Raw genomic sequence first — 22,528 nt, forward strand, 5'->3', positions numbered from 1 at the left:
TCTTATGCTGAAATCTAGTGCTCCAGATAACCATATTTCGGGTCCCGGCGAAGTCGATCAGCCTCAACCCATTTGGGAATGTTTAATCTTGGAGGCTGAATTTACCAACTTTAATGCCAAATATACCTTCTTTGCCGTTAAAGTCGCTAATCACGATTTCGACATTGGTGCGGAGACAGCTCTCATAGGTGCGCTCCAAGCGCTCATAGAAGATATCTGTGGTAACATCATTCTTCTCTTTCCTCGAGGCGTGGGCGCAAATCAGCGACATGCTGGAGAACTTCGCTTTGATGTGGATTGTGGCTAGATGTTCATCCACCGGGGTAAATGCCAGCATTGGGCGACCGAGTCCCTCTCCCACCACGAATCATACACCGAATTTGGGCTTCTTTATATGGCCACTATAGACCTTGTTCCGTCCATTGCACTTCTTGGGCCTTTACTCTTACGAGCACATCAACCAGCTGGTCAGCGGCACCTTCAAAATTAATAGACAAAAAATTCCGTTTGTTATGGTCGTCATCAGAAGGAGGTCTCTCGTCCGAAACTGTTGCCCATTTTTTATTGGAGGCACTTTTTACGTGGCAAGTCCCAAGCCCAGACCATAAGCCTGGGAAGGCGTGTTTCGCCTTCTCACTTTAGCTCGCCTTCAAACGGCGGCTTTTTGGCTACCCAGAGAATACTTTGTTTAAGACCGGAATTCGTAGACTATATGTAAAAGAATGGTTTCTGGTCACTCCCAACTGAATGGCGATCAATTTGTAGGTGTCTCTTTAGATTACTCCAGAAATAAAACTCTCAACTTCAATTCCATTTTAAAAACTTCTTATTTATTTCATTGGTCTCACACATAACCGCACATTCATCTGCTTATGATCTACTGAAGAAATTAATGCTTGTTGACTACAAAACTTTCACTTCGCTCATATTACTCAAAGTATAAAATGAAATTGAAATTAATATCTCAGCTCGTGCTTTCTTATAATTTAAGTGAAAGTACATTCTACTCAGCATCTCACTAGTTAAAATGCAATTTTCGGTATAATCTTAAAAATTTTGAAGTACATCTTCAAAAGGCATGCAGTTAGGGCAAGTCCGAACGTAGTTTTGAGTAGCTGATGCAAGATTTGTAGCCTATGAAAGGAGAGATAAGAGTAATGAGTACAAATGCGATTATTTTCAAGTACTTTCCTGCTTAAACTAAGTAAGTGTGGTATTTATGAAAGTTTAATCAGCGAATGCTTCAAATTTTTTCATGAAGCTACTCCTCAACAAACTGTAAAATCTGTTCATAAATACCAGTAATTCAAAAAATATTACTCAAATTTAAAATAAAATACCACAATAATATTTATTGCATTGCCACATCTTGCTTTACTTCGGATCAAAAGCCAATGTGAGTAGGAATGCTCATAAAGTAATTAAAAACTACTTAAGATAAAGAAAAATAAAATCTCTTTCTCACACAAACAAAACCGCAGTTCATTACTATCATACATTTTTATATGTTTACACACTCATGCACACAAACACACCTACACATAAATGGGCAAAATTATGGTCAGAGTGCTGGTCGTACCTGCGATAAAATGCACGCCGCTTCTGCAATTTATTATCATTATCCTTGAAGAAATAGCGCCGTATACCACTTAGATATGAGCGAAAATATTCCCTCCAATTAATCGTGGCCATATTGAATTGCAATAAATTCCTTTCTTGTGTCTTGCAAAGCATCGCATCCAATTCATCAATATTATTGTGGGCGAAACGCCAGTCTTTCAGACCAAACCAAGACATCATATAAATGACACGCGAGATTTTACGATAAGCTTTTATATAGCTGAGTAATAGTGCACACAGCGGTAGCAGTAAATAATCGCGCGGAGACAATAGAATGTGAAGTAGTTGAGTTGTAATGTTTGAAAGTAATTACGATGCTTATAGATATCAAATAATTATGTGTGGGTATATTTATGGAATTTTAAGTGGTTGTGAAGGAAACGATTTTTATGTGTTGCGCTTACAAATATGAATGATCTTTCTGATTTATTTGTCTGGGCATAAATATATACTTATACTTATACTTATGCAAAGATTTCGAAATAGGTTTTACTTAAATATAACACTTCAATTTAAGATAAATCAGGTTACCTAGAATACGAGTCTGAGGAAAAAACTGTGTGGTCAACAAGCTCTCATACTCATTTCTTCTCAAATAATAGAAAAAGGTATCAGCATTTCTGATCATTGCAGTGCCTTTCACCCAGAAGTGACGAGCGACCAATTAAAGAATGTCTCGACCTTTTAATTCTGGACTTTATTTACTTCATAATTATAGGGGTTTAGATAACTGGCCATATCGGAAGTTTAGGAAACTGTACTTGTAAGACTGAAAAGCTCGCTGGACCAGGTACTTCCGTCTCACAAGCTGAAGAATGGAAACGGGTAGGAGCTCCACCGTATTTTCTCTGTTCACTACTGGATAGTTGGGTCTCTGGCGAGATATTATGCATTCGCCAAGTTCTTCTGGACAGGGAAACTCGTACGAGGCGAAATTCGAATCTCAATAGTGATATGAGCGCACTTGGGGTTCATCGCGTACGATTGAAAATTTTTCTATGAGCCATTTGAAAAGGCATGAAATAGAATCAGCTCAAGATTTCATCTTCAGTCATCTAATCAAAATAACGGAAATAGTTGGGGCTTTTTCGAAAGTTCATATCTAAATACCGGAGTTCTTGCCTAGCTTGTGACTCAATACTGAAGAATATGAATAGAATATATTTTCTACATTTTATACAAGAAAGAAGTTGAGAATATCATGATTTTTTTGATTCCTCAGTTGAGAACCCTTCAGTGGATTAGATAATATTATCTGGAAATTATCAGATATGTTATCTGGTAATTATCTGGCAACTATTTGGGAATTACCCGATAATATTATCTAGTAATATTTCAACTTAACTACTCTGCCTTACAAATGACATAATGAAATTTGATATTCTCGTCCTATATGTATGTATGTATTAAATTTGGTATCCAAATTAATCCGCTCTTTGTCTATTAAGTTAATTCTTCATAGATTTATGAACTTAACCATCAACTTATAAATACATATATATGTACATGCAATAAGACGTCTACATAATAAGCAATACTAACCATTATCAAAAATAGCTAAATCGGAAAATATTATATTCACATTTGCTACCACAAAATGAGTAAATATTTGAAAACAGATGAAGAAGTATAATAAATATAAGCCCAAATTTTACGCAAACATAAAAACAAATAAATAAATGTAAATGCAAAAACATTAAAAACAACAGGCCCAGACCACACTTCCACACACACCGGCTTCATACTTACATGCGCTTTCGTCCCGTTACCAAGGCAATGAAATCTAATATATAAGCCGGTATATTGTGTAGGAAAAATGCAACGGCATAATGTAGTGGCTTTGATGGAATTATAACGTAAGAGAAACACCTGTGACAACAATAAAATTTGAACAAAGCCAAATGTACGGCCATTGCACGTAGTGACCATATGGATGCCAGTTGAACGGTTCGAATGCGGTCAAGTCAATTTAAATGGCCGAAATACCCTCACAATCGTTGTAAACACAAGTGTATACACACACACACACGCACACAGCCACATATATATAATTTTGGCGTGGTCGCATAGGTAGGTGCATAGAAGATAGATGGCAATGCGGTGTGTGGGTTAAATGTTGCTCATACGCCATGGCCACCGCATAAAAGTGGTATTTGTTAAATTGTTTTTGTTTTCGTTTTAGTATTTGTATTTGTAATGTGTCGTTGTTTCGGCATTGTTTTTGAGTCATTTTTGCGATTTTCGTTGTGTTTTTTCACCGACAGCAGCATTGCAGATAAAATGCATATACCGTTATTTAGGTTATTTTTAGCAGCAGTTAAACAAAGCCATAAATGCAGCAGCGTCCAAACGGGAATGCATGAAAAATATTTGAGGTATTAAAATTGTATTAAATATGGGCTTTTGTTTAAGAGTGTTAGGAATGAAATGCATAAATAAGTGTTTGTAAAAAATTGTTTTGGATTTCAAAGCTGAATTGTAAGGTCTGCATCTATGAGTGTGTGACTAAAAGTTTGTGCTTGAATATATGAATAGTATTGGTATTAACTAAATATGACCTAAGCTAAGTGCAGTGACATTTTTAAGAACTGTGAAATTTACATTTATTTTAAAAAATCAGTGTATATTATTTACTGCTCCTCAAGTCAAAACTGTTCATAATGGGTTCGGAACTGAACATATTTTTTTATTCATTTTGAGGATATTTTTTTAGTAGAATAATCTTCTTCTTCTTCTTAATTGGCGTAGAATAATCTCTTACAGGTTATCACACCCTTCAAAAATGCATTTCTTACAGCATAAAATGGCATAAAAACTTTTTTATGGAAATTTTTACCGGTCATTTTATAAGGCAGCTATATGGTATAGTGATACGATCTGAACAATATATTCGGAGATAATAGTGATACTTCCGAAAACAATTCTTGTTAAATATCATAAAGATTTATTGTCCAATAAAAAATTTTTCCACACAAAAACATGATTTCGATGGGTCAGTTTGTATGGCAGCTATATGCTATGAAGGCTCGATCTGAATAATATATACGGAGTTAATAGAGATACTTTGGAAAATTTTCTGCGCAAAGTTTCATGAAGATGTGTTGTCAAATAAAAAAATTTTCCATACAAGAACTTGTTTCCAACGGTCAGTTTGTATGGCAGCTATATGCTATAGTGGTCCAATTTTTGCGATTCCTACAACAGAGCAGCTTTTCAAAGAGAAAAGCGCGCACGCGAAATTTCAGATCGATATCGTATATTTATTGTCAGATTCTTCAATAAAAATTCGCAACAAAACCCAATATGATAATAAACATACAAATATTAATTTTTAAAAATTTTCAAAATTTCTAAAAATTTAATTCTTCAAAAATTTTATTTTTATATGTAAAAAAAGAAAACAAATTTGTATTTTTATGTATTTGTTAAAAGTAAGAATTTTTCTATTTTTTTTTTTCAATTTTTTCTCGAATAATTTGTAATTTGTTGCTATTAACATTATGAATAAATATTTCAAAAATTTAATATTATTCTCAAGTGTAGATTTCATATACTATTATCATCCCGTAATTATATAGCAATTTTATTTCTGAAATTTTAGCACAAAAACATAATTTGCACTAAAGCATCTCGCCAGCATAAAATATCAACACTTTTCCCCCCAGCTAAACGAAACGTAGAAAAACAAAAATGCTATATCCCAACCAGAAATCTTCACACCACGATTAGAGTTCTCAGCAGAAAAATATCAGCGCCATTTGTCCTGCCGGCTTACATACTTGCAGTTGACTTGGCAGACAGCTCACAATGGACAGTGAAAAAGAAACTGGTGTTAAGCGCTACCACTAATACAGAGATGGCCAACATGTCACTGCTCAAACAAGAAATGCACCGCCAATGCACAAGTAATACTACTTACACACACATACATGCACATACACTTATATAACTGTATTTACAACTAACTATGCATAAACTTTGTTTCTGTTTTTGTTCTTTTACTGCTTTTGGGTTCGTCTGCTTCTTATTGTGTGCAATCAAACTCACCACAATGCCTTGTCAAATGGCTCGTGAAATCCCTCACGCGACATGCGCATATATTGGCCCCATGTTAAATTGTTCCGATCGAAAATGTAATTGTAGACAGGTAATTCCTCCTTGGATTGTGTATCACTTTTGCGCAATAAAAATCTGTCCGAGCAACGAGAAGATAGAGTAAATAGTGAAGTAAAGTAGAGAAATGTTGCAAAGGTTAAACACTGACAATGGCGTTGCGAAATTACTCGAGGGTAAATGTCCAATTGTCGTAAGTAAATGCCGCTGTAAATGTGTGCATATGTTAAGGTTAGTGTATTGGTGTGTGTGTGGACCAACTTGGCAGTTGTAGCAATAAATTTCACTAACTGATAGCAGACGTTGCAGCTTAATTTGTTGCATGTTACATGCTGTAAGCGCGCACAAGACAATTTGTTTGTGTTCATATGTATGCATGAAGATGTGTTCGTAAGCAACTGGTATCCAAGCTTATTACGAGTGTATAGTGTATATGGTATATGAACTCAGCAATAGCATCCTACTACTGAGCTGAATTCGTGTGGTAGAAACGGTGCGACTTTATGGTATTTAACTTAAAAAATAACAGAAAAAATACTGAATTTTCAGTGATTACTGGAAGATGAGCCGAGTTTATATCAGATTTAAAGATCTTATTACAAAGTGTTTTTCGGAAATTGAGCCAAAATGAGCCTCATATGTTGTAAGTAGAACTAGATTTTGAGACATATTTTCGAAGTTTAACCTTTTTGGAAGAGAAGTACAGAGGAAAATCATCACATATCGCTCTCAAACGCCAGAGCGCGGTATATTCAGATACAACCTCATAAGACATGTTCGATTCGCAACACGGTACGTCGTTTTTCAAAAAAAATAAGAGAACATTTTTGAATAGCAGAAATTTACTACAAAGGCATGAACTTTCGGACTTATAGTTATTTTTTTCTTTGAGTTTTAAAATCCTTTCATAATAAAAAAATTGATCGTAAAATAATCAAATTTTAACCGACAGCGCCCTTAGCCTAGCTAACTTCGAGAGCATAAGTTCTTATGGCTGTATTTTCGAAACTATTACTCGGATCAACTTGGAAATTAAGGAAAATATTCTTGAGGTGTTGTAGAATTTAATAAGTCAATAAAAAAAAGATTTTTTAATACTCCTAAGCCCTTGTAATCCCTTAATCTCCCTTCAACGGTTAAGTTTACGAAAAAAATAGAGGAAAACATTTTGTAAACCATTAAATTTCCCACAAAATCCATGAATCAAGATACTTTTTCAAGAAGTTGTGAACGAGATTATAATTTTTTCTAGCTAATAATAAAAAAAATTGTAAGGCGGACGACCTTCACATTACAATTAAAAGCTCATACTTGGATAGACTTTCTTAGAGGTGTCTACGTACCTATTTTTCAGAGTACCATGCGAACCTTTTTTGTTTTTAACCCTCCGTAATATCTATAATACATATATTTGTGTAATTGTTTGCTATTCTATCTTTAATTATCTTAGCGAGTTGTTTGTTCGATTCGCCGGTTTTTCAAAATTATACTTACTATCGAAACTGGATAAAGGGCAGTTTGAAGATACCTTATTGGAGACTTATTTGAAGCTTAAATATATAGTATGATATAAAACAAGACAAAAATGATTCGAAACAAAGAGACATTATGCATAAACTTCTCTCTTTTATGTAGGAATTTCAACGATCTCTGATCTCCCTTCTAAAATTAGTAAGTAGTCCAGTCTCAGCTGATATAAAATATTACATAGTGAATATCCGACATCGCTGCTTCTGAGACTTTTCAAGTTATGCATTATTATTAGGATTAGTCGATATCGGATATATATATATATATGTATATTCGATTAGGACTGCGTAACCGTTGTCTACGCCAATAAAAAAGAAGTTGATGTCGAGATCACAATACCATTATAAATGAATAAACTATCACTTATTCTGATCTTCGTAAAAAATTGGACGAGAGTGCCAAAAGAGTTTGGTTTTTACCTCTGCCGATGATTCGCGCTCTCTATCTATCTCTTCGTCGCTCGCTCTCTTTAAAAAGTGAAATCTTAGAAGCTGTTTCTTCATGATTTTTTTGATAATGAAATTACTAGCTTGGGAATATTTAAGACATAAATCGGCTGCAGCTGTCAACTTTTGGGTTCTCCTGTGTATTTTCAATCGCACAATTGTCTCTTCATATTTCTTGAGATGTTTCTTGTGTCTTAAACTTCCACTTAGAAAATGCTGTTTGAATTTAGTGGCGAAGAAGCTTTTGCTCAGTATAGAAATCTGGAGCGTTCAGAGCATATTTTTAATATTACAAGCGAACATTTTAATTATGAAGGCTTGTTGAATATCTTACTATACAGAACTTTATTTCTTATGATGCCAATAATAAATTATTTGTTATGAGAGTAGATTGAAAACCGCTTAAAAACCGCGCAATACCCTTCTTTAGACACCCCTTCTTCCATTATATTCTATTAAAACACCCTTAAAATTTTCCATTGGAAGTTTTTGTTTACCATAACTCGCTTTTAAGATTTCTCTGATTTAAATGCAAAATAGCATTTTTTTATTGAATCCACCAAACATAAGGCGACTTTCACAATTAAACCAAATAAAAGCGAACTCTCTGTAAAAGCAACGCTTTCTACTATGGAAGTAAGGCCGTCTTTCTAATACAAAAGTAAAGCCGTCTCTGTTTCGTCTACGTTTACCCAAAAGATTACACTTTAATAAACTAATGAATACAAATGAGTCTCAAATGTGTGCATGTAAGCCTCGTTGCGCTCACACTATTATTTACAGTTAATGCAACGGAAAATGCCCACTAGTTCACAAACACTTTTGACTAAAACTTCTTATCAGTTTTTGCAGAGTTTTTGTTATTTAACTACATCGTATCTTCATTTCACTCGTTGGTCTTTTTCTGCTATTTTTTCTTATTTTCTTACAAAACTTCGACACAGGCAATCAAGAATCTGAAGCCAATTTGTTGCCGCACTCACACACATGCACGTACACATACAGCAGCTTAGGAATGGAAAATATATGCAGACGTGTGTGGGTGTGTATGTATGTGGCATACTACTACCCACAATCCACTATTTGCTCTTCAACTCGCAAGCACCGAACTCTTTAGCAGAAACTTGGCTCTTCGCGCCCACTCCACTCACCTTCTGGCTATGTCCCATGCACTGGCAATCATTGCATTGACACAGTAATCTGCCGGCACCATATTGGCCTTGCAGTTGGCCCGACCGTAAATGCAGCGCACTAGACCGCGCGCCGACCAAGTGCACAAACCTGATGGCCCATACAAATTATCAGTCCAACCGGGAAATGGATCCTTGTAGGTTGACATAACTGAAAATAAATGAGAATTAATGTGTTGCTAAGAGTTTGCAAATACTTGTATGTATCACACATATGTATGTATGTATGTGTGTGTGTGTATGTGTTCAAAATTAAAGTGATATTTATATATGGAGTCCATGCAAGCTTGCAAGGGTGCTCCATTTGTTCATAACAGAAGTTGTTGTGAGCTTACTTTGGCTTCCCAGCTTTTTAAGCTCTTGAATATTACATGTTTCTTAAGAGTCTGAGAAATCAATTTATCTTGAACTACTGATGAGTGTTATTTTTGCCTTTGAGTCCTGAGCAGTGTTCTAACATGTAATTTTTCAAATTTTTCCGATTTATGTAGACTGCAGTTTTCTTGTAAGTACCAAGCTTAGAAAAGTTTTGTTGGTTTTTTGTTGGAAAAGGGAGGCACAGGTACGACAGAACTCAGGCGGCCGCACTTAGGCCTGCATTAGGTTTATTGTGCTCTCGGGTGGTAACCAAATTCAGCCTTATCCTGCAACTCAGTGGATTTGGTAAATCTCTGCATGGATCTCCTTTCCTCGATCTCATTGCCAATTAACCAGAGTTCGTTAGCAAGGTCGTGTATAATACCATATCCGCAGTGGCGTCGAGTCTGGCTCCAGTAGCCTAAAATCATGAACCGGATAGCCGTAAGCATTGCATATTACTACATATGTATGTACTGGCCAGATGTCGAGAATAACCTCCTGAGCTCTTGATGTAACTTTCACCTGTTCCAGGGGTCCAACCGGTTTTTTTTTTCGAAAAGCGATCCACCATATCACCGCACCATATGTTAGCAAGGGACGAATGATACTTCTATGTTTGAAGTCCTATACTCAATGTATTCTCTATTTTTATCTGGGATAATCCAGAGATATTTCACAGAGTTAGTATTCTACTACTTAGAGAGGAGACGATGGATGTGAAAATTTTGTACTTCTTGTGGAAAGACTACAAAAGTTTAGTAGTTGCAAAAAAATATGGTAATATAGAAAATACCAAAACTGGCGCCAGCATTTGTACACATTCATGTACAAGTATACATACATACATATATAGTGAGTGATTATGAGTCTTGCACCAAAATTTTGAGCAATGATGCCAAATACTTCGAACAGGCTTCCAAAATAAGAGTTCTAGAAGTATACGACTGTAATCATGGAAGATAAGTAAATAATACTCTACTCACTTTTACTTTTAATATATGTCTTGAACTGACCCTAGTGTTTTAACTTTTATAAAATACACTCAACATTTGAAGCGTACACCCTAATGCAAACATATATGCGAGTTCATACATATTTGTCTCCGTTTTCTAAAAAAGTTTCAGCTAACAACAAGAGTGTAGTAAACAATAGCGATAGTCAAAACCAGACTTTGCCAGCTCAAGCACAGTTCAGTTGATCGTTTATTTTTTCTCCGTAGTCCACAGCTTATATGTTTTCCACTCTCTACTTTTTTGCTATTCAAATATTTTCTTGCTTTATCTATTGATATTCTTTGTCATTTAGTAGTATAAAATAGTTTAACAACGCTCTGGGGAAGCAACTTGTGGCAATGTGAGGCGGGCTGCAGCAGCAAAATGGCGGTCATTGCACGCTCTCGGCTGCACCGCTTGCCCTCTGCTCCGTTATTTAAGCATCAGTGATTTTTGTTGCTACAAATGCACACATTTATAAACTGCCTTTTGCACCTCCGCCGCCTTCACTTAGCTTCCTCGATGCTCAAAATTTGGCGCTTTATTCGTCTGTTTGGAATGTTGCAACTTTGAATATGTTTATCTCTGTTTATGTTTGAGGAAGTTTGTTGTGCATTACCTTGTCGATTTGGTGTGTAGCTACAACTATTTACAGATAAAGCCAAACTCTGTCCTTATTGCGGCAAATATCCGTGTACTCAAGCTACTGTGCTTGCCTTTTGTGCAGTTTTGCATTTGCGCATTTGTGCACTTTGCGATTTCGTATCTCTAACAAATGTGTCCTCTGGGACATTTTTGTCATTGAAGTGTAAATGCAAGAGCTTTTTCGAGAAGATTTTAGGTTCGTATGTTTATTAAGTGCAACAAAGAATTTGTTGTGATCACAGTCAGGAGGGCTAAATATTAAATATTTTCTTTAAAAATTTCTGCCACAGTTTAAAAACTATAACAGATGTTCAAATTTTTATCAATTCTATATCCTAGAGCTCTACTGTTATTCTGTTCTATGCAACATATTCATCATATTGTTTCGTATTGATGGCTAAAAAGCATACAAAAGCGACAAGTTTTTAGAAAGACGACTGTATCAAGAAGAGATCTTTCAAAGTTTGCTGGAATACAAAGGGCAGTCTATGCTTCTACATCAACTGCTCATAGACGTTTCATACCGCAAGTAGCATGTTCTCTGCTATACCATAATAATTAAGAAGGTTGTAGGTGGTTGGAACAGGAAGAGTCAAAGGCATAGCTATATGTTGAACCAGCATTCTATAACCTCCATGTTGTATTTCAATGGATATTTTCGGGTGAGAATACCTTTTAGATATGATTTGAATTAATTTTTAGTAGTGGAGAGAGATACTGCTCAATCTACCACAAACCGACGGAGCCAAAATGTGGCATTACTAGCCTTGTCGCCGCCAAAGCGTAGTCAACAAATGCATGAAGGCTTTAAACTCACTGGCGGTTCAACTCTAGTTATCAGTAATTTGAGTCCCCGGTCACAAAAGTATTTTCGGCAACAAAAAAGCAGACGAGTGGACCAACTTAGCAACCTATCTAGATGAATGCGAGGCAGAAATAATAACATGCCCACTAGGAACTATCCAGATGGAACTCAGTGCATAATTTGAACAAATAGCTCAGAACAGATCAAAATCCATGACCAAATACAAGACAGCGAAGCAGATATAGCCAAAATATGACAACACAAGAACTGTGGACTTATTAAATCTTATTATTTATTGGCGTAGACAACGCTTATGCGGTTATAGCCGAGTTAACAACAGCGTCCCAATCTTTCCTCTTTTTCGCTGTTTGACACTAATTTTAGATGCCAAGTGTAGCCAGGTCATTCTCCACCTGGTCTTCCCAACGAAGTCGAGCTCTTCCTCTTCCTCTGCTTCTCCCGACGGGTACTGCGTCGACTTCTTTTAGAACTGAAGCGTTTCCATACACTCTGAATACATGACCTAGCCAGCATAGCCGACTCATCAGATGTTGTCAACGTCCAAACCTCTGCACCATATAGCAGGACGAGAATGATGAGTGACTTGTAGAATTTAGTCATTGTTCGTCGAGAGAGGACTTTACCGCTCAATTGCCTACCCAGTCCGAAGTAGCACTTGTTGGCAAGAGTTATTCTTCGTTGGATTTCGAGGCTGACGTTGTTCTTGGTGTTAATGCTGGTTTCAAGACAGACGAAATTATCTACGAATTCGAAGTTATGACTGCCAACAGCGACGTGAGAGTCACTGTTTCTTCGATGACAAGAGATATTTCGGCTTGCTCTCGTTCACTATCCGACCCATTTGCTTCGCTGCTTGGTCCCACCTTGAGAAAGTAGAACTAACGACACGGTTATTACCGATGTCATCGGCATAAGCCAGTAATTGTGTACTCATGTAAGAGATTCTGCAGCTCGAATTGTTTTGGAGGATGAAACCATGTGTTAAAGTTCACGAAAGTGAGGAAAGTTCTCTGAGCACCATACACTTGGGAGTGGACAGAAACGATTCTTTTACATATTCTTCTGTCTTAGACCAAGTATCCTTTGGGTAGCGAAGCTAAAGTGAAAACCCTCCCCTGGGCTCCTGGCTAGGTTTGGGACCCGACAGGTAAAAAAAACACCCTTAAATGAAAAGAACAAAATAGCCTCAAAGACTTAGTTGAAGGAAAGAAATATACTACATCTTATATATTTGTATGAGCAACAGGATCCTAATACTTTTTTACGACATACCTATATACTCTCAATATCTCTGTTGCCATTTGACCAAATTCGGCCGCGACTGACAAACAAATATTATTTTAATACTCGTATAAACTGGATTCAAAATATGCTGCTGAGCCAATACAAGCGTGCCAACTTTTAATCCGAAATTTTTATCCAATTTAAAAAAGAAATGTATGCCAATCTAAGAAAATTTCTTTTTAACTATTCGGCTTGCGCGTGCAGATTAAAAAGATCAGTCCGGGTCAAATTTGATCAGATGGTTCAACAATAGCATCTAGGAACATATCACCAAAGACGCAATTGGGTTTACGACATCAGAAGATACCAGGTTGAATTTTGAACAATAACAAGACTTAAACGACTATGGAACAACTATCCCTTCTTATCAATGAAGTATACTCAAATAGGATGTTTGGAGGCAGGACTAGATTAACTTTTCCGGTACCAAAATAAAGTAGTTAAGAAAGTACGGCCACAAATGGCTGATTCACAATTTATGAGATAAAACAAAAATTGGCTGAATAAATAAATGAAGAACATAAAGTCTAACAAACGGAAGCGTACTAATTTTATACAAATTTCCAGCAAGGCAAGGTAAACAATTTTAGAATGGCTTTGGCATTAAACTCACCGATGGGTGGACGAAAAATACCCGCAGGCATATAAAAAGCTCGATGATTAACTAAATTCTCAGCACATTTTTTGGTCATAGTGTATGTGTTGGGCATGTCACCGATCAGGCAATGACGAAATTTTTCCAGCGTCTCATCGTCGAAGATGCGAAAGATCTATAGAAGATATTTCATAGAATAAAATTAAAATATTTTCAACTGTAGTAATATTTTTAAATAAAATAGTATGTAATATTCATTTAAGTTTTAGTAAGCTCGAAATTAAATCATTAATATATTTTTGTGCCATAGATGTTAAAAAAAAGAGTTAATACTTAGTTGTGCCCGCGAAATTAGTCATAAATATCATTTAATGAAGTACGTGAATAGTGTTACAAAATAAAGTTATGAAATGTTAGAATACAACTGTATTCCTTCATACAAAACTACAAATCTATGTTATACCAATAACACTTGAAATATTTCAATTAAAATTAGTCACGTGTCGCATACTTTTTCATCATGTTTTTTCGAATTCAAGTGTTTTGCAGAATTTGTGATGAAAAGTGATTCGATTTACACAAATTCAATTAAAATTATTCAATTCCCCAATTTATTGAATTTTTATTCTTTTTCTATTTTTATTAATAGTTTACATTCCCATGACAATTACCTGCATGATTTTTTCATAGCCAATATCATTTTCATACACACGCTCCTTGATGTATTTCCGATTGCAATTGCAGTAGAGCGTTGAAATGTGCACAAGTGACTGAAAATAGAAAAAGTATTTCACAAATGTATGTATGTATGTAACTACTTTAAAATATTAGAGATTATTTTCGAGGTATTCTTTACAAAAAAAAATCATTTACATATAATAAAAATTGTTGTAAAAAGAGGAAGACTGTGTTTTGATTTTAATCGCTTCCATAGTGTGAGTTTATTGTATTGTATTGTATTATTGTACTATTTTGAGAACCTATGTATAGATTCGATCAATTATAGAAGTACTAAATATGTTAATTTTCAAAACAGAACTGACATCCTCCTAGAATAACAATCAGCCGGCGTCAGCTGTTGTTTGTATATCTTAGAATCGAAGGAATTTGTAGAATTGCGACTGTAATTTTAATAGAGTGGAGCAAACTTAAATTGTAACGAGACCCAGGTTCAACTACTCACCTTTAGTTTTTTCATTTCCATGGATAAATCGAGTATCTTTTTTGTTCCCAAAACATTGATGTCAATTGCATCGCTGAGCTTCTCATTGAACTTTACCGAAGCGACAACGTTGAAAATGATCTGAAATGAAGTAGAAGATAAGAGTAAAAAGTACTAGAAAATGATAAAATACCGTTACAATTTTTTTTCAAGAAGACCTAGTCTTAAGAAAATATTTTTTTTAAATTTCCAATATTTCCTTTTTCTGAAGAGTCTTAATCGTTAATACGAAAGAATCACAAGGAAGGAAGGTCCAAGTTCGTATGCAACGTTTCATACTTTGGCAATTTTAAAAATGAATGTTGGGTAGTGGAACTATTTGGTGGCATTGACAGAGCTGTATGCTGAACAAGGAAGAAGGAACTAAGTTCAAGTTTTGAATTTCACTGCAATGGCTCAGATATTGGCGAAGCGATCAGATCAGTCATAAAAGCTGAGATTCCCACATCTGGCTTATGAGAAAAGTAAGAGTCAAATTTTATTCCTGTATCTCAATTCTCGCTAAATTTATATATTTTAAATCGAAAGGATCAGATAAAAAATATAATTGTGTTATATGAGTTGTAGAGATGGTAACCTGAAGGTATCAGGAAAATGCTATGCATCAAATTTGGTTACAGTTTTTGTGAATAAGGTGTCCCCACATGTCTGGTTTTCAATAGGAAATTATTACCACGAATTAAGCTGTACTGATATATAAGGGTTTGCCATTATGTTTTAAAACTGATTATCTGACTAGTGACGGCGGTGACTGCTTCGAATAAACTCAAGCTCAGAGGAGACTCTCGACCACTTTTTGTAGCAATTGCGATCGTTGGGATGTCAGCAGTAACGCGCCGAATATGCTCTTCCACGGTGTCAATCATCTAATGCTTATCTACGTCTACCGACTTCACTAAACTCTATGAAAAATAGTCCAGCAGCGTTAAGTCGCACGATCTTGGAGACCACGCCGTAAGATAATGGGTTCATCAAAAGTAGTCTTTAATAAATTGATTATTTTGTTAGCTGTATAGTATGTAGCGTCGTTATGCTGGAAGAAAAAGTCATTCTCATCAAAATTCATCCAATTCCATCACGACAAAGTCATTAATCGTGTCTTTATAGCTTTGTACAAATATTGTAATATTATGGCCGTTTTTTTTTTGCAGAAATAAAAACCTATTCATCGAACGTTTGACGAGCTTGATAGTCGTTTGGCTTCAATTCTTACACGAGTTGGATTTTATGAGCCCACAAATCAAGAACCTTCCGTAAAATCTCCTATAAAGTAAATAGGCATACCTTAGTTATTGTGCGCGATAGCGAGTGGACTCATTGGGATCTTCTTCATTATTCTGTTTCATTTACGTTGAGTTGAAACTTTTACACTCAAACTACAGTTCCGGGAGAATGGTTTTGAGTCAAGTGACGTCAATCGCTAATTGAATTAAAGGCTATTCCGGAAATTGACTTTAACAACTGTTTCGAGGATTTAAAACAAAAGTGTACACAAATGTATTGGGTCCAAGGAGGATTACTTTGAGTAGTACGACATAAATTTTGAAGTTTAATTTTTAAAATTATGAACAAAGTCTTACTACTTTTTGCTCATAGTAATATAATTTTACCTATAGCTCTACTACCTCACATCTACCGCATATAAACTTCGAATAGTTGTTGTTTTCAAAAACAAATATTCGAATTGCGAAACGATAATTTTGTAACAGTATCAACTCAGTAGTAAAAATCCTTACCTCAACCTCATCACATAAAATTTCCCTGTCCTCCGCTGCAATGCCCAAATCAATGGCACTGTAGTCAACACGTACTGCATGCACCTTCCGAAAAAGCTCCGGCTGTTCCGTACGTATGGTGTCAAAAATCTGCAAAGTAATACATTTTACTAAATAACCTTCACCAAACAGAAATTTGTTTATATCTTTCTGCAACTACCGATTCTTTGAAGAAGTTCTCCAGTCGCTCCTCCACGCACATATTGTCCTTACAACGGATTAGCATATAAATTCGGCGCAACTCGAAAGCGCGCAACAACTTCTGTGTGAGCACCTTGCCAACGAAGCCGGTGCCGCCGGTGATAAGAACGGTGGCATTTTGATAAAAGTCACTAATTGGTGTTGGTGTTGCTGTTGCAGTGGCGCTGGCCTCTGCGGTTGTTGCTATTGCTGTTGCTGCCGCTTCACTTGGCGTTGTTGCGCTTAATGTAGCTAATGATTCACTGCAATGTGGTGTTGTGCTGTTGTTGTGTGTGTGGCAAATGTTTGTGATTGTTGTCGGTTTTATCGCTCCTGCGCTTTTATTAGACTCACATGATGTGGCTGCAACGCTGCTCTCCAAATTGTTTTCGGTTTCTTTGTGTGGGTGTGCAGTTTTATTGGCGGTTTGCTCAGCGCTATTGATGATCGCTATTGCTGTTGTTTTTGTATTGAATGCACTATTAGCAACACAACCGTTGCTGTTATTCTCATCGGTAACAAAGCCATTGAGCGAGTCGGTTAATGAGGTTGCTGAATTGATGTGGGTTTTCGAGTCGGGTATTTCTAAAATAAGAAAAGGTAATAAATGGTTATTCAATAAAAATATATTAAAAGAAATATCATGTCTTTTAAATCAACCAATTTTTTTTATTTTAATTTGCAGGTATTGTTAGACAGTCTAAGTTGTTATGAGCAAAAGTATATTTATTCATATACGCAAGTATGCAGCCATTACGGTCTCAATGAGCTTGACACTATAGTAAGACCTTTACATCTCAATATCACGATTCAATTGTTATGTTCAAACCATTCTGTACCCGCAATGAACCTAAATATTTATATCTTTTATGCTTTTTGCATAGAAATATTCAAAGTTTGGTATCTAATGCATTGAGAGAGTTCGAAGTGTTGTTACATGGTATTTTTAACGAGTGTTCTTTAAATGCCCAACACTTCATTATGGTGGCTATGGTGTAAGCTGTTCATTCTTTGGACCTTTGTAGTAATTCATAATTTTTTGTCTTGACATATTTTATTAATATTTGTAATCTTGCATTTTGTTATCGATTTAAACCTATTCTGAACTATGTATTTGTTCAAATTGCGTATTTAGCTCCCTCTTTATCGTTCCTAGCGGGTATGATATTGTCTCCGTCGCATACTCGCCTAGAAAGGCTTTTTACTTGACCGAGCCGGCCTCTTTTTTGTTGCCGAAAATATTCCTATGACTCGAAACCCAAATTATAGATAAGTGAAGATGGCCTGCCAGTGAGCTTAAAGCCTTTCTACATTTATTGATCACAATGGAATCTTTGGCGACCTCCCTTAGTTAATCAGACGAATTTTATAGGCCTTTTCTATGCCTAGTACTTCCACTTGGATGATGCTAGCTGAGTTTGATTGACGGAAAGATAGGAAGATGCCAACATCCCCGGAATGCCTACATCATTTCTTCTCCCTTACTTAAACTCTTCTCCATTCACGTCTACCAAAAATCTCCTTAATTCTTATAGTATGAAAAAATATTGCTTCCTGTATGAGAACGCCTACGACCAATTGATGCAGAAACATATTAATCGCTCCGGTAACCCCTGTATTGCATTAAATATGCTGGCGTTTCACTAATTTCACGATAAAAGTCTTGGGTGTATGTGAAACTTGCAAAGACCTAATGTTTTACTAAAGCAAAAGTCCATCACTTCTTTCCAGCTGCTGTTTTCCAAATAGTTTTCAACCGAGAATAGTTGTCCTGTGTCTAGTGAGGAGTTCCGAGAGTTTTTCGGCAATCGCTCACTTCTTTTTCATGAGTTGTTTTCGGTAGCGTTCCTTATTAAAGGTTTTGCCGGATCTGAGGATCCAATAAAAGCACGCCCTTCTGCTTCGCACCAAATAGACGTTTGCGTTTTGGTTATTTGGCCGTGCCGTTGATTTGCCTGGTTGGCCAAGTTTCAATTATGATTTTTTTTTTGCATTTAAGATTGATCTAATGAAACCAGTTTTCATCATCAGTCACAACCTGATGCAAACATTACTTTTTTCGAGAGTTCTAAAAGCATTTCTGACTTGGAAAAGCGCCTTTCAACGTCTCCCGTATGTCACCCGATTTCTTAGCTTTTACATGCTTTGAAATGGGAGCTTAGTGGCTACCGAATAACTATTTTGAGAGTTTTTCTTGTGCTTGGAAATATAGTTTATCACGCACTGATGTCTTTGACTATTACAAGGTTACCACAATATACATATAAGTATAAGTGCCCATCTTCGAATCTTAAGAAAATGTCGTATATAATCGGCAAATACACCAATTTAGCGATTCTTTAACTTTTCGATCCCATTTTTGTTGTACGTACTCATACATCCTTCCGTTCAATGTAGACTCTGCGATTATTCATAGAGAATATGCAACAACCCATGATCGATGCCAGTTGGTAAGACTGTCCTTAATTATTATGCCAAATATGAACGCGTTCTATCAACTAATTTGTGTACAGCGGCTGCTTAAGTCGGTAAACCTCAGAAGTGGGTTGCGAGTTTTGCAGTGGATAAAAATTTCGAAGAAAGAACTTGTTTCAAACTTTTTATTGCTGATCAAAATTCGGGTGCCAAATCGTTGCGAATGTTAAAGACAGCATACGGCTTGAAAATCTTCAGACAAGTATTAGAGAGATAACCAATGATTTTGGTGGATATTTGGGATATGAAACGCGTTCTTGTTCGACTCGTCGCAATAAAGCTGAATTTTTTTTCAAAAAGAGTACCGTAAACAGATCTATTTGAATATGCTTGATCGCGACAAATTCCGATCCCACATGGAGAGCATTGTAATTGCCAATGAGACATGCTTTTATGAATTTGACAAGCAAAAAGTCAACAATCAACGGAATGATGGGAAAAACGTGCTGAAACCAACAAAATCACGCCAGAGCCACTCGAGATGCGTGGTTTGGTGCATCATGAATTTGTTCCGCGGAGACAGGCGGTCAAGAAGGAGTTCTATTTGGCCGTACTGAAGCGTTTGCGTGAGAACATTCGTCGAAAACAGCCGGAATTGTGAAAGAACAATTCATGGATCTTACACGATCATAATGCACAATCGCATCGAGCCCCGATTGTGACAGAATTTAAAGCCAAAAAAGGAATGAAAACCATGGATCAACCACCGCATTCATCAGATTTTGCTCTGTGTGCTTTTTTCTTGTTTCCCAATCTGAAATGACCGCTCCGTGGAACGCGTTTTCAATCGATCGAAGAGATAAAACAAAATTCGCTGAAGGAACTGAAGGCCATCGCAAAAAGTAAGAGAGGACTCGTTGACTTAAATGAATTATATTTTTGGTGGGTATTACTTTGAAGGCGTCAAAATAAATATTGATGATTTATCAAATATTTGGCATTTTATTGAAAATTTCCGGGCGGCCTCTTTGATCACAATGTCGTTAAAATATCAAGTGAACTAAGAGTTGTGGAAAATATATCAGTGAATATTGCAGGTTAAGTTTAAAATATGAATTAATTCAAATAGCAATTATTTTCATGGAGTCGGTCGAAAGTTTACGGTCTTGCTTTAGCCTCTCAAAGCAAATATTATACTTAATTTCATGATAAAATTATTCATAATTAGTTCCCTTCCCAAATAAATAATTAAAAAATGTGTCGATATTCATACATTCATTATATATTTTTATTGACATGAAAGCCTCAGCTCAAAGTCCATTGCATTTTTAATATATTCTGTTATAACTGTTTAATTTTATTTTAGATTCTTCAAATATACCTTTAACATTATTTACACTATACATTATCCTTCAAGCACTTTAAAGCAACGATTTTCAAACACTTTTTTGTGAAATTTAAATTTAATACAACCACCGTGTAGTATGACCGTTTTATAACTAAATTTAATTTTTTTCTCATAACCGAGTTCAAGTGGCGGCAATTGCCACACATTTCACTTTTCATTCGACCGCTGAAATCAATAACCGGCAATGGATGTCTTTTTAAAATTTTCCCACCATTACAAAAGTTACTCGTATTTATTTTAAGTTTTCCTACCAACCCTCAATACCACCATATATCTACCACATATTGATGCGCTCGTATGTATTATTACCCGTCCATATATACATGACAATAATGTTGTGTGTGTGTGTGTTTTGTAATTATGTAGCTGAATGGTTAAATGAAAGTGATATCCTTCTGCCTGTATTTGGAATGCCTGATCAACGTGATGTCGAACAGGCATACTTAATTACACCAAACCATATGTACATATATGTATGTATGTGTATGGATTACAATGCGGCCACCACCGCGGTCCTACATACAAAATTAGTACTCACTCATTGATAAGAGTATATTTGATACTATAGTAATTATCTAGTCAGTTATTAACGGCAACCAAGGGTCAATGCGACTGTCACATTAAATGAAAAAAAGCGAATTTCGGGAATTATGGACATTTTTTTAAGATTGAGTGATTTTTGAACCAATTGCTCTTTCAGTTTTCTTAGGTCCAAACGATGACAATAAAATCTCTGACTGTTAATCGCTGATTCTCAAGTAAGCTGTTTTTCGAAAAAATTTAGTGATTTTGTAACCAATCGTGCTTTCACTTTTTTGGCCTAAATCATCTTTCCAAATGGTTTTCACTGATCATTCCGATATTCTAATGATGCAGGTAAAATCTCTGAATGTTAATCGTCAATTCTCAAGCACCAATTCCTTTATTTTATGGACTTCTTAACAATTAGATGGCGAAATGTAAATTAAAAAGTCTTACTATTATTTGCCCACGGTAGTACCTACTTATAGTGTATCCATACTTTTTTGAGGAACAATTAAATATTTGAAGAAAAAAATTTAATATTTTTCGAGTTTCTGGCGATATCCGACGGTGACAAAACAAAACGTTACCCACAATTGCAGTGATACCAGCGTTCTCGATTAATGAACCTTAAGAATTTACCTATTATTGGAAAAAAATTTAAAATTGGCAAAATGGCAAAATGGCATAATTTTTAAATAAAAATTTATTGTTCACAAAATTTTTTGTAATTTTTAGCCTGCCAAAATTCGGTTTTTGGCCAAAACAAATAACTGGCAGGTAATTGTATGAAAGACTATATAACTGAACTTGCTATTAAAATATTTTTCTTATCACGTAGCCGTCTCTTTTGGTAGGAGGTTTTGTAAAAATTTAAAATTCATTTAAAGGCAGAAGGTTGTCAATTGATCTAATAAATCCAAGGCCTCAATGTTTGCATAAGAACTATTAATGCAAGCTGAAGCAAAGCCAGAAGACAACAAAATAGTAATGTCTTCGTTCATTAAGGTAAAACTTCTCTTATTAGTAAAAAAATTTATATGTATGTATGTACATTCTACATTAGCAAACAAAACTGCCCAGTAATTAGAAAAAAATAACATATTCGTGTGCGAATCCACTATACATATTATCATATGCAGAGTAAATGAAACACTCTAAACCGCAAATTCACAATTCTGCCGTCTGTGACCAATAAAATTTCAATGCGCATTAGCGTTTCTTAATGCGCGTTAATTTTGCTCGTCTGTCAGGGCTATTACTATTTTAGCAATAATCAACTCTACTGGCCATCCATAGCATTAACGCTGTTATAAAAGTTCCGGTACGAAAAAAAAAGCTTCTAAATTGTGCTTTCTACTCATTGCTAATATTCGTTAGAGAAAAGCTGTATGTGTTTAACGTG

The 22,528-nt window shown here is 35.6% G+C and overlaps 1 protein-coding gene across 1 annotated transcript; it reads right to left on the minus strand.

Annotated features, from left to right (window-relative positions):
- Nucleotides 1-803: 803 nt before the first annotated feature.
- On the minus strand, nucleotides 804-20,691 carry LOC120777984 (fatty acyl-CoA reductase wat). Its single transcript, XM_040109623.1, has 11 exons — nucleotides 20,575-20,691; nucleotides 16,759-17,363; nucleotides 16,560-16,688; nucleotides 14,785-14,904; nucleotides 14,273-14,371; nucleotides 13,620-13,776; nucleotides 8,861-9,050; nucleotides 5,668-5,811; nucleotides 3,370-3,489; nucleotides 1,580-1,840; nucleotides 804-1,134 (listed from the first exon to the last, which is right to left on the minus strand). The coding sequence occupies exons 1-11, from the start codon at nucleotides 20,597-20,599 to the stop codon at nucleotides 1,023-1,025; spliced, it is 1,962 nt and encodes a 653-aa protein (XP_039965557.1). The 5' UTR covers nucleotides 20,600-20,691; the 3' UTR covers nucleotides 804-1,022.
- Nucleotides 20,692-22,528: the final 1,837 nt, after the last annotated feature.

This window comes from Bactrocera tryoni, chromosome 5, assembly GCF_016617805.1.
Source record: "Bactrocera tryoni isolate S06 chromosome 5, CSIRO_BtryS06_freeze2, whole genome shotgun sequence".
NCBI lineage: Eukaryota > Metazoa > Arthropoda > Insecta > Diptera > Tephritidae > Bactrocera > Bactrocera tryoni.